Below are 18,952 nucleotides of genomic sequence, written 5' to 3' on the forward strand. Positions count from 1 at the left end.
ATAAAACTATATTGAAACAGAAATGACAACATAATCACAATGCTTTTCATTGGAAACAGTGGCTAAATTGTACTTCCAATTTAGAGGACTTAAGAGGTAGTAACTAAACAGAGAATAACAGAATGACAGATCGCTGGAGACTCTGTTCCTCATGTCATAGTCATGGTTCTTTTCCATTCTTTTTCAATGTGTCATCGATTGAAAATGTAAAATAACTGCTGAGTCAATTCTAGACATACTGTTCTTTTTGTTTTGTTGTTTATTCCCAGGTCAGCCCTTATAGAGTTGGCCAAAACTTAAAGGCTGTCATCAATCCATGACCATCCAGTCAATTGTATCTTTTCAGGTATAACCTATGTAAAATCACATGGTCTTTTTTTTTTTTTTTTGCTCTTTAGAATCAGGTCAAATTTGATTAAGCAGTCCTCCTATGATCAAAAAACATTCCTTTTGCATCCCATCTTTTCATAAGGTCTAGAATTATGCTATCCAATGTGTCCTCTTAGTTATACAGTTAGCTGATATTTGAAGGAATTTGGTTGTTATTTCAATTCTAACAGGTTGAATTTCTATATTGAAGCTCTCCTATGACTTCATGTATTCTTTTTCCTTTTTTTTTTTTTTGAAAAAGATGGGAAGGCATGATTTAAGAAATATATAGCTGTTATTTTTGGCAGCTCTTGTTATCAAAAAGGGGCTCTCAAGTTGGCTTTTGTGTAATATACAATGCAAGAGAGTTCAGTACTGTAAATTGAGGACTTTTCAACACTGCTTTATTATGACAAAGTGAATGGATTCCTGATTTAAACATCAGATAAGGAATTCTTATCTCAAAAATCAGATGGAAATAGAATTACTGAGTTCTTTGAATAGAAAGAAAATCTGGTGGATTCCTTTTGCAAAGATTGATTTTATCCCCTAAGAGAAATAGCCCACATCTTAATGTAAGCTCTAAATTCCATTATCTAGCAGGAAAACAACTAGAAAGGGATGAGATTGGGGGTGGGGGGCAATTGTATGTAACATAATATCAGATCATTCTCTTAATTACTATGTCTTAATTTTCTAGTTCTGGCTTTCATAAAAAGAAAGACTTTGGTTTGTGTTATCACCTATACATATATGTGTATGTATCTATCTATCTATCTATCTATCTATCTATCTATCTATCTATCTCTCTCTCTCTCTCTCTCTATATATATATATATATATATATATGTATGTATGTATGTATGTATGTATGTATGTATGTATATATAAGGCAAATGAAAGACGGAAGATGGAATATATGAGAATTTATTACTGTATATATATCTTTTACTTGTTTCAGTCATTGGACTATAACCATGCTGGGGCACCACCTGGAAAGGTTTAGTTGAACAAATTGCTCTCTCAGTACTTATCTTTTACCTATAGTACTTATTTTATTGCTCCCTTTTGTTGAACTGCTAAGTTATGGGGACATGTACAAACCAACACCGGTTGTCAAACAGTGGTAGGGGACAAATACTAACATGAAGACACACACACACACTCTCAAGGCTTCGGTTGATGTGGTACTATAGTAGGAAATACATGCCCAAGGTACCATGCAGATATACATTACTCTTTGATTAGCATTCACAGATAATGTTTCTGCCTTTGAAGATATCAGACAGTAGCTTGACAGAATTGGTGGCGCATCAGCCAAAATACCTTTTGGGTATTTGGTTACATTTCTTTTTGTTGTGTTCAAATTATTTTTTCATATTCTCAACAGGTCGTTAGTTTATTAACCCCAGGTCAGATTGTGTGGGCTTTTAATCAAAGGCTTTCCAACCATAATAATTTCATTTTGTTTTTAAGTATAATGTATCTAGGACCTCATTATCCAAAACATTTTCTCTTCATTTTTGAAGTAGCTGAGTATGATATGGGAAAGATTTGGTTGCTATTTCTGACTAGGTAGTGTAGAATTGACATTTACACAAGTGTGGAAGTTGTAGTAAAGGAAGTACAGAGAACAAAATACAGCTTAATGGTTGTTCCAAAGATCTGTGAAAGGAATACATAACACAATGGCAACATTATCTCCCTTTTTATTTCTTCTATACAATTATAGTTCAGTAATTGCTTTCTTTTAAAGACGTTTTTCTAGTTATATTAATAAAAAGAAGATCAATTAATGGATTTGCTTGCACTCATCATCATTATCATTATGGTGTTGTTTTGTTCTTTACATGGTTCTAGAAGGTCAGCAGTACAACATGTTCATCATGTATGTCACTTCTATGTGACTTCAATTGTGAAGTCCAACATTGTCAGATCAGACCTAAATGCTCCTTATTTAACTCCTACATGGTTGTTTAACCTGTTAGATTGTTGTATGTGCTGACAAGAGAATATCTATGTGGTCATTTAACCTGATAGATACAGCAGCCAAATATCCCTAAAAAAGGAAAACAAAAGGATAAAAACCACATTGGATAACATCCTTTGATGATGTGTGAAATAAGAGATCACTCCTTGCTTGGAAAACATTTAATAGTTAGTGACAGGAAGGGCATCCAGCTGTAAAATAATACCTTGATGATATAGTCATCTAACCCATACTAGAATAGAAAGATAAATATAGAAGAAACAAATGAATACATTGTAACTGAATAAAATTAATTCAACCTCAGTAGTTAACTGGTACTTTGTTTTCAACCCCTCAAGGATGAAAGGCATAGTTGACATCAACAAGATTTGAACTCATGAACTCAGAATGTAAATAACTGTAACTAAACACCACAAGACATTTTCTGGTACTTGAACTGAATTTAAAATGTAGTGACAGGGTTGTTGGCAAAATAGTTATTAATTATCTGAAGAATCTAAACACAGGATATTAGTTTCAGTTGGAGATGATATATTTCAAATTTCTTTTCATCTATATAACTACCTCGTTATACACATATTTACAGTAATGTGTACAAATGATTTAGATTAGAATTTTTTTTTAACCTTCATGAATTAAATTTCTTAAATCCTTTTTACATCTGATGATGTTTTCTGCTTATAGATTTACAAGCAAATTGTGTGTGTGTATGTAAACAGTGGGCATCAGCTATTTGAGAACAAAACTTTTTAAGAACTGAAAGTGTTTCAAACATTAAATATCCATGAAAGTTTTATATTTCATGCAAACGATAAAAAGTATGTTGTTCTTATTGTTCTAGCTGCCAGCAAAAGTAATTCTGAAATTGCGACCTTCTTAAATGTTGCCTGGGCCTTCATGTTTAAGATCAGAAGAGAGCTCTTGGATTTTAACAGGAATGTGTCTTCCATGGGAATAAAAAAAAAACAGAAAAAAACTCTCTCAATGGTCAAACATTGTCTAAAAAGTTGAGTTTGTGATGGTTTTGAGGGTCATGAGTACTTTTTCTCTGCAAAGTTTTAAGGTCAATGTTGCAGCCCACATCATGACAATATCCCCGAAACAGCTGTAACACCTTCTCTTTATAAATTTTCTGAAAACTATTCACAGCCTTGGATTTTTTATCTGTTATTTATTATATATATGCATACTAATACACAACCCACATTGGACTCCTCATTCATATCATTATCGAACCTGAAGGAGCTTAACTATGGTCTGTCCATAGCACTTCCTCAGTGTTGTGTGACACCGTTGGGTCTTCTTGACACCAATACCTCTCGTACCCTCAATATATATATACACATATATATATATGTATATATACACACACATATACATACATATATATATATATATATATATATATATATATATATATACACACACACACCCATATTTACACATATATCTACACACTCACATATACACATGCATGCACATATATTTATGTGTATGTGTGTATATGTGTGGTCTGCCTTTATGCATGTTTTTGTCAATGTACTTTCACTAGCTAAGCACTATTAAGTTCACATTCGATAGCTACTTGAAGAATAAATTAAGCATGACGTAGCATATTCCACTGTCAAAGAATTAATTACTTCCTTATCAGTAATCATTACTTGTCGATTCTTCACTGAAGGGCATAAATATATATATGTGGGGGGTGTGTGTATATATATATATATATATATGTGTGTGTGCATATATATTTATGAATATACATACCCCCTCCCCCTACATACACACAGTAGGGCAAAGTACTTAAAGCTGCCACCTCAATGTAGCTGAGATCTTCAATTTATTAATTTTTTTTTAATCAAGAGTCTACGAATTTTTGCCTTCTCTTTTCTCTTCCTTCAGCTTCTTCCTAAAATATCGTTTGCTATTAATAAATTAACATCGACCATCTCCTTCAGCAAACTACATGAATGCAGTCACTCAGCCTGCTAGAAATAGTAGCAAGCAGATATAGGAACCCTCTTGACTCTCCCACCATTTTGACCTAGTGTTACATCCGAGATATGACAAACTGAAGGAGAAAGAAAGACAGAGAGAGAGAGTACTTCATTAACACTCAGCAGATACTCATTTTCAGCTGAGTAAACAGGCGCAACATGAAATAAAGCACTTTGCTCAAGGAGACAATGCACTGTCAGTCCAGGAATTGAAATTCTAGCATTATGATCATGAGCCAATAGTCCCTTATATCCTCAAAAAACAGAAAGATGGGACTATTACAGCAGGAATGCCTTTCATTATAGATCTGAGTGGTCAGGATTTACATGGGGTTAAATGACTCAACAACTTTTCTCACACATTTTTTGTGGCCTATAAATGCAAAATATATCTTAAAATGGGGAGAAAATTAACCAATCTGTATCTCTTTTGAATACTTTTCCATTTTGAAAGAATAAAGATGGTTTCAAAACACACAAAAATTCTCTTGTGGCCAGAAACATGCTAACGTGCTTCCCGTCATTTGGAACATTCCTTATGTTAGCTAGAAATGTTAAGTTTTATTGCGAATCACAATAATATCAGTAAACAAATAACAACAAAAAATAAAACTAAGCTAAAATAAAATTAAATAGTTCCCCAAATAAGTTAAACAAACATATTTATTAAAGCTTAAATTTTTATTATATTTTCGTAATCCCATCAGAAGAAAATTTATCTTGTCAAAACAAAAGAAACAGATTTGAATTCCAGCTACCACTTTATTTCTGGTTAATCATTTTAAATATCAAATTATGACTGAATTAATTGCTAAGAATGTCAGTCTCAAAAAGGATATTAAACATTAGAGAAACGAACAACAGGTAATGGGAAATCATGAAATTTAACCTAAAATAATATTCCTTTCTACTCTAGGCACAAGGCCCGAAATTTTGGGGGAGGGGATCAGTCGATTAGATTGACCCAGTATGCAACTGGTACTTAATTTATCGACCCCGAAAGGATGAAAGGCAAAGTTGACCCCGGCGGAATTTGGACTCAGAATGTAAAGGCAGACAAAATACCGCTAAGCATTTCACCCAGCAAGCTAACGTTTCTGGCAGCTCGGTGCCTTCAACCTAAAATAATATTCTAACAAACAAGAGCCTCAAATCACATTCTACCATCATAACTATAGCATGCCTGAAAATAAAGATGGGTGATAACAGCTGGAACATTTTTGGTCATAATTCAGCTCAAACAGGACAGGCCAGGGGCTAAATACTAAGCACTAGTTGTGTGATGTGGGTAATAATTATATATACTAGATTCTATGTAAGATTATACATTTTAGATGATGAATAGAATCTACAAGATGACATTTGATGTGAGGCAATGAATTGCAGAAGAGTAGAGATGAAGTCATGCAGACAAGAGATGAAAATATATATCTCTAGCCCATTTAACTCATGCATAACTGAAAAATGGAACGTGATTCCAGATTCTAACAAGTTGATAGAAACATTTTTCTTTTCTTTTTTTTTTTTTTCATAAAAACATTCTTCAAATACATGTTTAACTTCAAAATCTTCCTAGAAAAAAAAAAAAAAGAAAGAGAAAAATATTGTTCACTGGTGCTTAAAAGCTAAAAAGCAATTTAGTGTTTCTTATAACTTTGATTTCCATACACCTTTGAATCAATCTAAACTACTTTCCGTATTAATCAAATCCAACCTCTTGCTAGCATGGAAAATGGTAAGTAGATATCACTTATGATGTTGCTGCGACGCAGAGGAATCCTTCATTTATTCATTTATTTATTTCTTGATTTATTTTGTCATTTTTAAAGATTTATAAACATGGAAGAATACTGTGTGCGTGATCATTATTTCTTTACACTTTCTTTTTTATATTCTGATCTTTTTTTTTTGTTTTTCTTTCTCGATTTCGTCATGAGTTGATGTGTGATATAGCTATGAAATATAAATATAGTTAGATTTATTTATGAAAAATATAGCTGCTGCCATTACGAGAATGAATAGCCATGCTATATTTATTTCATGATATGTCTGTAGATGTAACTCTTCTTGGAATTAAAAGAATTTTTTTATCTTATTTTACTTTATTTTATTTATATCTCTCTATGCGTTTTATTTTTCGTTGCAGCCAACGAATATGAGACATCACTGGGTACATCTTCGACGCCAGGAAGGAAAATGTAAACAGTGTGGAAAGGTTAATATTCTTATTATTTGCATCATCCATTTATTTTCAATGATACCTTTTTTTTTTTTTATTTACTTTTCTTCAACAGGTCTCATGAAATTCATAAAAAACTATTTTATTTTAAGACTCGCATTTTATTCCCCCATTTTTATTGTAAAATCTATTTAAAAAATCTTTATTGCTTGGAAAACTAATTGATGGTTACAAAAATAATGGAATGGTAATATAACATTCAGATTTAGTGTTCATGGAATTTTACTACTCAAATTGTTTTGGTGTTATGTATTTGTTTTAATATCATAAAATATATAATTAAAAACAATGCTTGAAAAGATAACAAAAATTATAATAAACATTTCAGAATTCTTCATCGGGTATATTGGATACAGGCATGAATAGGTGGTTATGATACTTGATGTACTTCCACGGGGTTCCCAGTTTGATCTCCCCTTTAGTACTTTGGGCATGTGTCTGTTATCATAGCTTGAAATTGATTGATGTTTTTTAAATGCAGTTTGATTGATGGAAATTGTGTGCATGGGCCTATTGACATCATCACCATCATCATCAATTTAATGCCTATTTTTCTGTTTACATGGGTCAAATCTGAGTAAGTTGGAGCAAAGCTTTTCTTGCCTGGGAACAGGAGGATGGTGGCATTGGTAAAATAGTTTTACCAATGCCACCCCAACTCCTGTTTCCAGACTAGGTAATAATCCCTCAGTCTATCAAACAATTAACAATTATGACATTGCTTTACACATCGAACTGAAATTAAATTACACCGTATGAATGAGCCATTTGTTTACAAAATCCTACAATGTCATGACATGTTGAGAAGTCCAGCATGCTTTCACTTGTTGCCATCTGTGTGGCCTTTGTTTATAACCAGCAAATATAGTCTGAAAACAAAGGTAATATAAGCTCACACACACACACACATCATTATCATCATTACCATCATCATCATTATTATTATTATTATTATTATTATCATCGTCATCATATTATTATTATTACTATTATTATTATTATTATTATCATTATTATTATTATTATTCTCATTATTATTATTATCATTATTATTATTATTATTATTATTATTATTATTATTACTATTCTCATTATTATTATTATCATTATTATTATTATTATTATTCTCATTATTATTATTATTATCATTATTATTATTATTATTATTATTTCTCATGAATAATGATTCAGAAAGGTATTTTGCTGAAGGCATGGCAAGCACTTCTAACAATTATATGGAAATAGTGTTCTACTTATTGTGAATATTTTGTGAAAATGAGGAGACGAACTGTTCACCGAATCTTAGCTCCGTTGTTATTTCCGCACAGATACCACACAATGGATTTAGTATTTCCTCTACTTTTAATTTTTTTTAAATATTTTTATGTTATACTTTTATTTCCATACATGTAAATTACATTGAAATAAGACAACAATAGAAAAATATAAATTACACATTTCATTCCGATAAGAGATTACATTACATTCAGTGTTTCCGCAAAAAGTTAGTGTAATGAGATGTAAGGTGTAAATGATCGGAGCAGAACAGATGTATTTTGGAATTTTTTTTTCACTCTTCTATTGTCCTGAAATTTAGTTCTCTAAAGTTGCACAATTCCACTTGCCCTTTCACACACTTCTTGTATCCTCCTTCATGTACAAAAACGTTCAGCACCTTTGCTTTGATATTTTGATTTGTAACATAGACAGAAGGCTACAAATTTGGTAAGTGGAGCGTTAGGTCACTTATGTCAACTCCACCATCTGATTGCTACTTTATTTTATTGCTTCACCCCATGCCAGAATTATTGCTCTAATCTATTGGTTCCACTCCGTCTCACAACTGAGAGATCCTTGTCCTGTGAGCTCACAGTTGCTGGTGCCATATATAAAAAAAGAACCATGCTGGTGTCGCATAAAAAATACCCATGTTAGTGTCACATAAAAACCACTTGTACTGATGCCACATAAAAAAAAACCTAGTACACCCTGTATAGAGGTTGGCATTAGGAAAGGCATCCAGCCATAGAAACCTTGCCGAAACAGACAACTGGAACCTGGTGCAGCTCTCCAGCTTACCAGCTCTTGTCGACCTGTCCAACCCATGCCAACATGGAAAATAGACGTTAAATGATGATGATGATGATGATGATAAAAGTAGACTTTGATGGGATTTTTGCATTTATAAAGGGATGTCACTAAATGTTACAAGGCACTTTGTTTGACACTACCATTTCTAGCAATTCACTGGCATAGATTTATTGATATATAGATATTAAAAGAAACATCAATATAAATTAGATTGTTTCTGATCAGTTCGAAAATGAATGCAGTTCATGCCTGTTGAATAAAACATTCATGTTGATTGATGTTTTGTGTAAATCAGTGAAAAGGAAAATCTAAAAATATGATCTGTGCTTTTGTTTATGGGGAGATGTGTGAATGAAATTAAAAAAGCCAGCTGTGATGCAGAAATGATCATGCCTTTATAACATGTACCATGTGTTTGCTAATTGTTTTAGGTGCCTAAGTAGACATGAGTAACCATAAGACACCCTCTACACCTGTGGTTCTCAGCCTGGATTGTTTTAGGGGCTGCACCAAAACAAATGAAACACTGGTCAATGAAAGAAAAAAATATTATATTTATAGAGGGAAGACCATCGAGGGTCACTGGAAGGATGCTTGAGAGTCACTGGAAGGATGCTCCAGGGCCACTGGATGCTTGAGGGCCACTGATAGGATGCTTGAAGGATGCTCCAGGGCCACTGGATGCTTGAGGGCCACTGATAGGATGCTTGAAGGATGCTCCAGGGCCACATGAGGACACTCCACCCTTTGGCTCTGTGGTATATCCAGAAAGTGACAGTCCGAAGTGGAGAAAGTTGCACCAGCACTCAGCTGGTACTCCCTTAAAGTTGAGTAGACTGGAGCCATGTGAAATGAAGTGCCTTGCTCAATGACACAATGTGCCATCAAGTTTGGGAATTGAACCTCCCAGCATTTACAATCATTACCTAAATATTGTAACCGTTAGGTCATGTGCCTTCACAGGTGAAATTAATTAGTGTAAATTAGGTAAAATTGATGTGAAATTATTAAGCATCAATTTTATGATCAGAATTCAAGAAAATCTTTGAGGGAATTAAGTATTCCTACCGGTAGGAACTATTAATGTTTGCCAAGATCTTTAGATCTTGAGATTTGAAAGGATTTTAAACAGAATTGGAAAATTTCCATATGCGTTTGTATTTACAGGGTTAGAATGCTTGTCAGTTGATAATTCCTGAAGTAATAAAGAGTTTGTGGTAAGGGTCATTGATCCTTGGAGAGGACAACAGAGTGACACAAGGCTTGGAAATATATCAAATGTTGTAAATGAAGCATTTTTAAATATAAGTAATTTAGCCCTAAGTTTCATTGTCATTTTTTTTATACATAGGGAGCTTGTGTATTTATGTTATAGAGTTTATCATCAACAGATGTCTTAGTAATGATTGTTAGGGAAAGAAAGTAATTGAAGATGTTTTAGGGAGAATTTAATGATGACTATTTCTACTTCAAAACATGTTAGAGGTGAATGTAGTAGAAAAGTAGTTAAAAGGATCAGAGCAGTTTCCTTTCTTTAGCATCAAGAAGACACATATTTCTGTACAATAAATTGAGCAGGTCTGTTAACAAAAACAGGAAGAAAGAGAGAGAGAGAGAGAGATAGAGAGAGGAGTTTAAAAGCTTGCTTAGAGTGGGTGTTAATTTTGGGGCTTGTTTTGTTATTTAGCTTACAGCTCAACCTTGATTGAATAAACCTATAATCAAAAGCATTCCAGTTTTGTTTCCTTTTCACTTTCTGCACTGAACATCAATCAATAAGTATGTCTTATTCAATAACCCTGCACTGCATTCATTTTCAAATAGAAATGAAATTATTGAATTTATATTGATGCTGCTTTTAATATTTTGGTTCCAAGATACATCACACACGTACTCTGGAATTCAATACTATAGTTAAAGTTCCTGGGGTTCATATGAGGATTTCAGGTTTACAATATCAGACAACCCTGCTTACCCAGTTGACCCACCTCTGGTGGATCAAGTTCCAGTTTGCATCCCAATAGCAACAGATCACATGTCTCCCTTCTTTTTAAGAGATGTCTAGCTCTGTGTTATCCAATATGTTTTTTTTCTAAGATGGCAAGGGGTAATTTATGGGCGATTTGGTTATTATTTTGTGCAGGTCAAATAACCATGTAATGGATCCCACATTGTCATATGACCTTGCCTGTCAAATAAATACATACTCTTGCCCAAAAGATAGACCATTATCTAAAGTTATAGCCATTCTCTCTATTTAGCTGCGCTTGTTCAAACTTGTTCACTTCAACATGCTCTTGATGGCTTACACATAATTTCTCACATTGGTTTATTAGGAGCTATTGTTCAAGTTATCTGGCTTTAAGTTCCAACCTATTATATTAAAATGAAAAGGTCATTCACCAGTGGTGTTTCTCACCTCCACTGTGGTGGTTTTTCTTATAATAAAACCTCAGTTTATCCTTGATTAAGTTGACTTATTCACTAAAATATTTTAGCTTTTTTGTGAATATGCTCTCTGCTTCAGTTCTGGTATATCTAAGGTTGTATTAAGTCTCCTTCCTTTTTGAAGACAGTAGGATATGAGTTAAGGAAAATTTGGCTGCTATTTCTAGTGAAGAAGGCAACTATGTAGAAACTGTTCCACTCTCTTTTGGCTTCTTCTATGAATGCCTGTGCTATTGAATCATATTATAGATATTAACATGTGCTGAGGCAATCTTTTTCAGAGCCTAAAGTATAATTTAGGTATCAAAAGTATATGTATATATAGGTGTATGTCTGCATCTATATATATATATAGTCATGTGTATGTATGTATGTATGTATGTGTAGATATTAGTGTATGTATGTATAGTTATTGGTGTGGTAAATGTGTAACAAGTTAGCCAAGAAAGTTTGGACTCGATTTTCAGCCATGTTAAACTCCCCTTTCTAGCACAATGGTGTCAATGAAGCATCAAGCATGTGTGTGTGTATGTGTGCATATGTATGTGGTTGTACATATATATTTATATGTATTTGTATCTATCTTTCTATCTATATCTGCCTATCTATCTATCTGTCTGTCTGTCTGTCTATTTCTATATTTATAGGAAGTTAAGTGTATGGCTGGTCATAGAGTGACCAATGGTTTCACATACAGAACGTGCTTAGCCTTATAGACAGCTCACCAGACTTTCTCGGCCATAAAAGACCAATGAGCCATCCATAAGGCTAAGCACCTTATGGATGTGAAACCATTAGTCACTCAATGACCAGCCATATTCTTAACTTCCTATAAATACATTACTGCTCTTACATTTAGAGTATGCTTGACAATGTCTATCTATCTGTATTTATTTATTTATATATTTATATTTATATTTAAAATCAAGATATTTCATTTCAGCAAGCTGAAATGAAACATTCTATCAATTTTATTTTCTTGAATTGAAATGAAAAAAAAAAAAATATTAAAATTTTTTGTTTTTTATTTTTGTATTTGTCCCATTAAATTTTTCTTTTTTTGTCATATTTTTATACACCAGACTATTTCAGGAAGTTTTCTATTTGGAATCTTTTTCAAATATATCTACAGCAAGATGTATAGTGCTTCACATCTTTCTTTGGACAGTTTACATAAAATGTAAACTTTTCAGAAATCAACGTGTGTGTGTGTGTCTGTGTGTGTGTGTGTGTGTGTGTGTGTGTGTGTCAAAATTTGAGAGGATTACAATAAGCTGGGATTCTACAGCCTGCTCTAAAATAATCTTTTTTTGTGAATTTTACTTTGCGGTTTTGAAAGAAAATCATTCTTAGAGGAGAAGCATCATTAAAATAAAACTAAAACAAAATAGTTAAAAACAAAAACACTTAAAGGCATTTAGCATCAAATTCTTTGAAGTAGCAAAACAAAATGTTTTTTTTTTATTTTGCTATTTTTTTCTTTTTTACTTTTTGTTCGTTTATGGTTTTGTAATATTAAGAATTTAAGGGTCTAACTTTTATTACTATGACTTATTATTTGTTAGCTTGTTTTGTTTATTTATTTAGTTTTGCAGCTATAATAAGTGATTTTAAATATAACTCAAAAACTGAGAAGAAGACAAAAGGAAGAAACCAAGATATTACAGTGGGATTGCTTGAAATATTTAATCATTCATTTATTTATTTACATTCTGAAAATCTATTTCCAATGGAACAAATAAGGTTACTTTGGTTATAAGGGATATTCTTGGAGAATTTATTATTATTATTATTATTATTATTATTATTATTATTACTTAACTCTGAAATTATTAAATCTTCTTTGATATAGACATAGTAATACAGTTTCACTTCTGACTTATAATAGCAATTAGTATGTATGTATGTATGTGTTTGCCTCTGTCCTCTGTCCTCCTCTCTCTCTCTCTCTCTCTCTCTCTCTCTCTCTATATATATATATATATATATATGGAATTAGATCAGTAATATAGCAGTAAAATAAAGTTATATTTAGATAATGTCTGAAAGATAATAGAGTATTCTTATTCAAACATTGCGCAATAAGATTTAGTACTTATGTTATTCTATTTATTTTGCTGTGGAGGTGGAGGTATTTTACTTTTGTTGTTTCCACTTTAAGAAGACAAGCCAATGAAGTAGGCTTTATTGTTTGTTTGATCTCCTAGAAATAGCAACTTTCGAGATTAATAAAATAAGTACCAGTTGAACACTGGGGTCAATGAAATTGACTTCCCTGCCTTACTTTCCAAATTGCTAGCCTTGTGCCAAAATGAGAAAGATTTGACTGATAGCAGTATTTAAAATAGTAAGGTGTTACTTGAGGGAGGTTTAGTTGTCATTTCTGTCAGGCCAAGTAACAACATAAAGGCTCCTTCATTTCACTTGGTGTGGCACATGATTGTATGTATTACGAGCTCTGTCCCATGTGTGTATGCCAGGAGTTACTTGAAAGCATATTTGTACATTGTATAACACTTTATGGATTCAAGCTGAAACCTTGTGGTTTCAGGTTTAGCTTCCTTGTGCAGCATCTTCAGCAAATGTCTTCTGCTATAGCCCTGAGCCAGCCAATGCCTTGTGATTGAATGATTAGATTTGGTAGACGGAAACTGAAAGAAGGCATATTGTGTGTGTGTGTGTTAAATAAAATGTGACAACAAAGCCAAGGCAGTGTGAAATTTCCAGGACATTTATAAATAGAAAGGTAGTCTTACAGCTGTTCCAAGGATATAAAGGATATCCCATCATCAGAGACGATATGAGAGAGTTAAATAGAAGGAATTAATAGAGTTTAATATAAAAAGTTATTTTGGAAGGGAAAGATATTGGAAGTATAAAGGGAAATATGAGAGAATAAAAATATATGTTGGATGTTACAGTTGCGGTTCCATTATCCAAGGAAAATGTTGTGTAGAATGGGTAAAGAAGGTTTCTTGTCCATGGTATGTAAATTCTGATAGGAGTTCAGCACTTCCCTTGGATAATGGAACTGCAACTGTAACATCCAACATATATTTTTATTTTTATTCTCTTATCTCGTTATATACTGTAGAAAATGAAAATTTAACTCATTGATTTCCATAGAAACACTGCAACCATGGGAAGATGGACATTAAAAATGATGATGATGAATCTCTTGATAAAACATTTCCCCAACAAATCTTGAACACATAACATATCGTTATTATTCAGACCCTGGCCTGACCTGATTACTCTGCTCCGTTGATCAAAAGGAATTCTAACCACAATCATCCTGTCAGTTTATCAAGCATTGCCTATCTAGGACTATATTGTCTAATGTGTACTTCTCTTTTCAAGATAGCAGGGTGTCACTTGAGGGGTGTTTTCACTGTCATTTCTAGTGGGTTGATAAACTCTATAGAAGCTCTCACATTGGTTAATGACACCGAGATATTTATAGAGAATTTATTTTATTTTTTAAGATTAACATTCTATTATTTGTACATAGCTTTCTTCAAACACTTCCACAATTGTTTACAGAATTGGTATTTGCAGAGTTCCATACATTTATTCATGCTATTCTCTCTACATATATCTATAATATCTATTAATCTTTATTTTATATCAGTTACTAGATATAAAACATCTAAAACACGAAACTCAGATATATTCATTTTATTTTATGGTCCTTTGTTAATCCATTCTAAACAGTATGGTTTTCTTTTTGTTGCTATTAGTCTTTTTTATTTTTAGAGTTTTTTTTTTCATCATCATCATCTTCTCATCATCATTGTTTTAAAATCAATTTTTCATTGCTTGAATGGGTCAGACAAAATTCATTGGAGCAGATTTTTTATGCTGGTTTCCTTTAAGAACTTACCTACTTTTACTAATCCTGTTATTCAAGAAACATGAAAAATTATCAAAATCTTGAACCTGCCAGGTCAGAGTTTTCTTAGTGTTAGCTGAAGTTTCCATCTTTCTAAGTTTGTTAGGAAATCTAAAGTTAACTAATTGCTTTCTGTTTACAGACTATCTATTTTAGTCAATTATAAAATGAATTCCAGCATCTCCTCTCTCAGAAATGGTTAATATTCAGCTCTGATTCTATTAAAATATAGATGTTTATTCTTACTTCCACTCGGCTCATTGACACCAAGCTTTCTTTCTTTAAGTGCATTTTGGTGTATACACATGCTCAGAAATGCAGACCTCGTAATCAAAGTAATTTAAGTATTTGCAAAACAAGAAATGATTAAAACAAAACATACATATTTAATACCCTTCTGCAAATAAACTCAACCTATAAGATCTACACCCCTTATTTCTATTTACGTTTTGCTTATGGTCATGATTGGGATATCGTTAAGAATATCCCCCACTGTGACCATAATTAGGAGAATTAAATGGCAGTATCAACATTTCAGTACTTTTAGTAGCTTAGTTTCAATTCATGCCTGATTGATCAAACCATTGAGATCAAAGGCACTTCACCCATGACCAACTCTTATTATTTCCATATACAATTTACTAGGGACCATTGTACAATGTGTCCATTATTTTCTAAGATGGTTGTGTACGATGTAAGGAAGATTTGGTTATTATTTCTAGCTGGTCAAATGTCCACATAAATGCTTGTTCATTGGCTCAGCTTTTAGTTATAAGATGTCAATAAAAAGGTCAGTAACATAACTAGAATACCACAACCCACAAACACTGCTGGACAGTGTTTGGCATGTAATCTCTGACCAGACTATATCATAGCATATTTATTATACTAAATCTATTGTATTGAATCAGTTAACCACAATTCCATTGCATTAACAGAACTATTGCATGACATTATTTAAATACACGGCTTGTCTTGTAATTTCCGACAATACAAATAATTTTGAATGAATTCCAACTCAACGAGTGGCCATTTCCCTGAATCCTTAGATAAATAGAGTTTACTTTAACATTTCCCAGTCTACTTACAATAACTACACGAGCAACAAAGATTAGTGTCAGACAAAACTAGTGTTGCTCTGTGTTGGCTCAAAGGTAATTAATCAAATTTGTGCAATAAAATAATTCCTAGTGTGGTAAAAATTTCGGACAAGAGATTTCTTTAAACAAGTGAAAATTTGCTCTTGTAAAATGTCAGTAAGTCACCTCTCCTCATGGTACATAAATTTGTCTTATCTTAAAAAATGATACCACCTACCATCTAACTATGAGATGTTGTTAGAATTAAGAAGAGCATCCACATTTATAAAGTAGCTACAGTTTCAGCAAAAGTTTAATTTGTGAATTTCAATAGTTGGATAAATTTGTTGCAGTGCTATGATCACACACACACGAGCTAGAAGAAACAAAATAAAAGAGCATTCAGTACATTATTTAGAGTATATCATTATCACTACCATTTTAATGTCCACTTTTCCATGCTTGCATGGGTCAGATGGAATTTGTTGAGGTGGATTTTCTATGAGTGAGTACCCTTCCTATCACCAACCCTCACCTTGTTTCCAAATAAGGTAATATTCTCTATTATCGCACATTGTTTGCATGGAAGATTGGGAAAGAAGAATACTGCTTGCATGATGGTTTACATCTATCACATGAAGTTCAAGCAAGAAGACAGTAATGCACCCCCCCCCCCACATACACACATGATGGGCTTCTTTCAGTTTCTTATTTCTTTATTGCCCCCAGGGGGTTAAACATAGAGGGGACAAACAAAGACAGACAAAGGGATTAAGTCGATTACATCGACCCCAGTGCATAACTGGCACTTCTTATTTAGTCAACCTCAGCAGAATTTGAACTCAGGACGTAACGGCAGCCGAAATACCACTAAGCATTTCGCCCAGAATGCTAACGTTTCTGCCAGCTCAAATCTGTTCATGATGCTTAGCCTGAGGCTATAAAAGAAGACACTTGCCTAAGGTACTATGCAGTGGGAGTGAACCTGAGACCATGTAATTCAGAAGCAAAATTCTTAACCACACAGCTACACCTATACTTATAATGTGTCCATGTATTTATGTTTCTCTTTACCTGTGCAAATTGGTGTGTGAAGTTATGTCTTTTAATCAGAAAAGGAAAAAAACTCAACCAAGCCATTTTATAAATAGAGATTGATAAAATGAGCACCAGATTGTAATAAGTTCTGGGACCAATGTGATCAAGTAAATCCCTGGACGGCATCACGCCAGCATGGCTGATGTCCAGTGACTGAAACTACTAAAAGAATAAATTGATATTTATCAGCTTAAGATTATCTTCGTTTGCACATAGAAATATTTACTAGAACAAAACAGAAACTAAGTGAACTCCTTAATGTAGAACCTGACAGAAAATCAATGAATGCTCCATAGATCACTTCCGATTTTGTTAACTTTCTGCTTCTTGTGTGTTACAATTTCATTTGATAATAATTAACTTGCCAATCGCTTTATTATCTGGCTCCATTTTCCAAATTGACTTGTCAGAAATAGAATATTCCACTTTCATATCCATACTTTCTTGAAGAGAATTCTGCATTTCTATGTGGAATTGGAAATATAAATTTGAAACATTGCTCTGAAATTAATCTTGGGTTTAAGAAAATAAAATATATTTATATTGGGTGTATGTATAATATACATCTATATATGTCATCTTTTGTGTGCCCATGTCTTTGTGTTTGTCTTCATGTATGTATATTGCATGTATATAAATGTGCATGTGTGTGTAAGCCAAAAATTGTCAGCAGGTTCAATCCCAAGCAGTTAAGCTAGTCTTGGATAAAGTACAACCTCACTTTTGCTAACATTCTTACATCTGCTTATTCCTAATTAAGCAAATGAAAGCTAAAACGATATGGTTGTTGGTCATGGACCAATGGAGGATCCTCTATGTGGTCCATTCAACATGTTAGAAATAGCAGCCAAATTTTCCTCAGATCATACATTGTCATCTTTATAAGCAAAAACACAAAATGGGATGCCTAAGATATTAAGCCGTCCATAGTACATTATGATAAGAATAAGCAGGGATGATCACAGCTGAAATATCTTTGATCGTAGGTTTAGCTCAGTCAGGGCTGAATAAGGCAACAGAAACAACATCAATTGATTTTATATAAAAAAATCTTTGAGACATCAAGAATATTCTTTCAATTAACAATGAAAAAATAACTCTCTGAAGTTAGTTGTGATTGACAGTCAATAGAATAACATAACTAAAGAGTTATTCAATATAAATTATCTTTGATCTCAGAGGAACTAAAGCTGGACTTGTTAACAGTATTGATCAGCTGATTTCAGTTTGAAACTGGTCTTTAGAAATTTCTTTTAACAATAAAAGCAATGCTTCTTTTGCAATCAAATCTTGTAGAAAAATCATTCACGAGGGTTTTATGATCTATCATTACAGTGTGCATGTGTGTGAGCATATATATATATATATATGTGTGTGTATGTCTGTGTGTATATATATATTATACTGTGTATTGTATTCACATATTTTCACCAGATCTATACAGTAACAGGATAATGTATTTCTTTTTGGTTTTTGTTTTGTTTTGTTTTTACATTTGTTTTACATTTTTTTTTTACATTTGTTTTTTACTTGTTCCAATCATTGGACTGCAGCCATACTGAGGCACTTCCTTTGAAAGGCTTACTCGAACAAATGGATGTCAGTATTTATTTTATCAGTTGCTTTTTACCAAACTGGTAAGTTACAGGGATGTAAATAAACCAGCACCAGTTGTCAAACACTGGTGGGGATAAACAAAAAGACAAGACAAGTGCACATTTATACATACATTTATATATATATATATAT

At 32.8% G+C, this 18,952-nt stretch overlaps 1 protein-coding gene across 1 annotated transcript in view; it reads left to right on the forward strand.

Annotated features, from left to right (window-relative positions):
• Window positions 1-18,952, forward strand: part of LOC106878091 (diacylglycerol kinase zeta-like) — a 352,548-nt gene that overhangs the window by 202,549 nt on the left and 131,047 nt on the right. The window contains exon 7 of the mRNA XM_052974271.1: window positions 6,503-6,571. Coding sequence (XP_052830231.1) covers window positions 6,503-6,571 — 69 coding nt within the window. The remainder of the gene's footprint in view (window positions 1-6,502; window positions 6,572-18,952) is intronic.

The sequence above is a fragment of the Octopus bimaculoides genome, chromosome 18 (assembly GCF_001194135.2).
Source record: "Octopus bimaculoides isolate UCB-OBI-ISO-001 chromosome 18, ASM119413v2, whole genome shotgun sequence".
Taxonomy (NCBI): domain Eukaryota; kingdom Metazoa; phylum Mollusca; class Cephalopoda; order Octopoda; family Octopodidae; genus Octopus; species Octopus bimaculoides.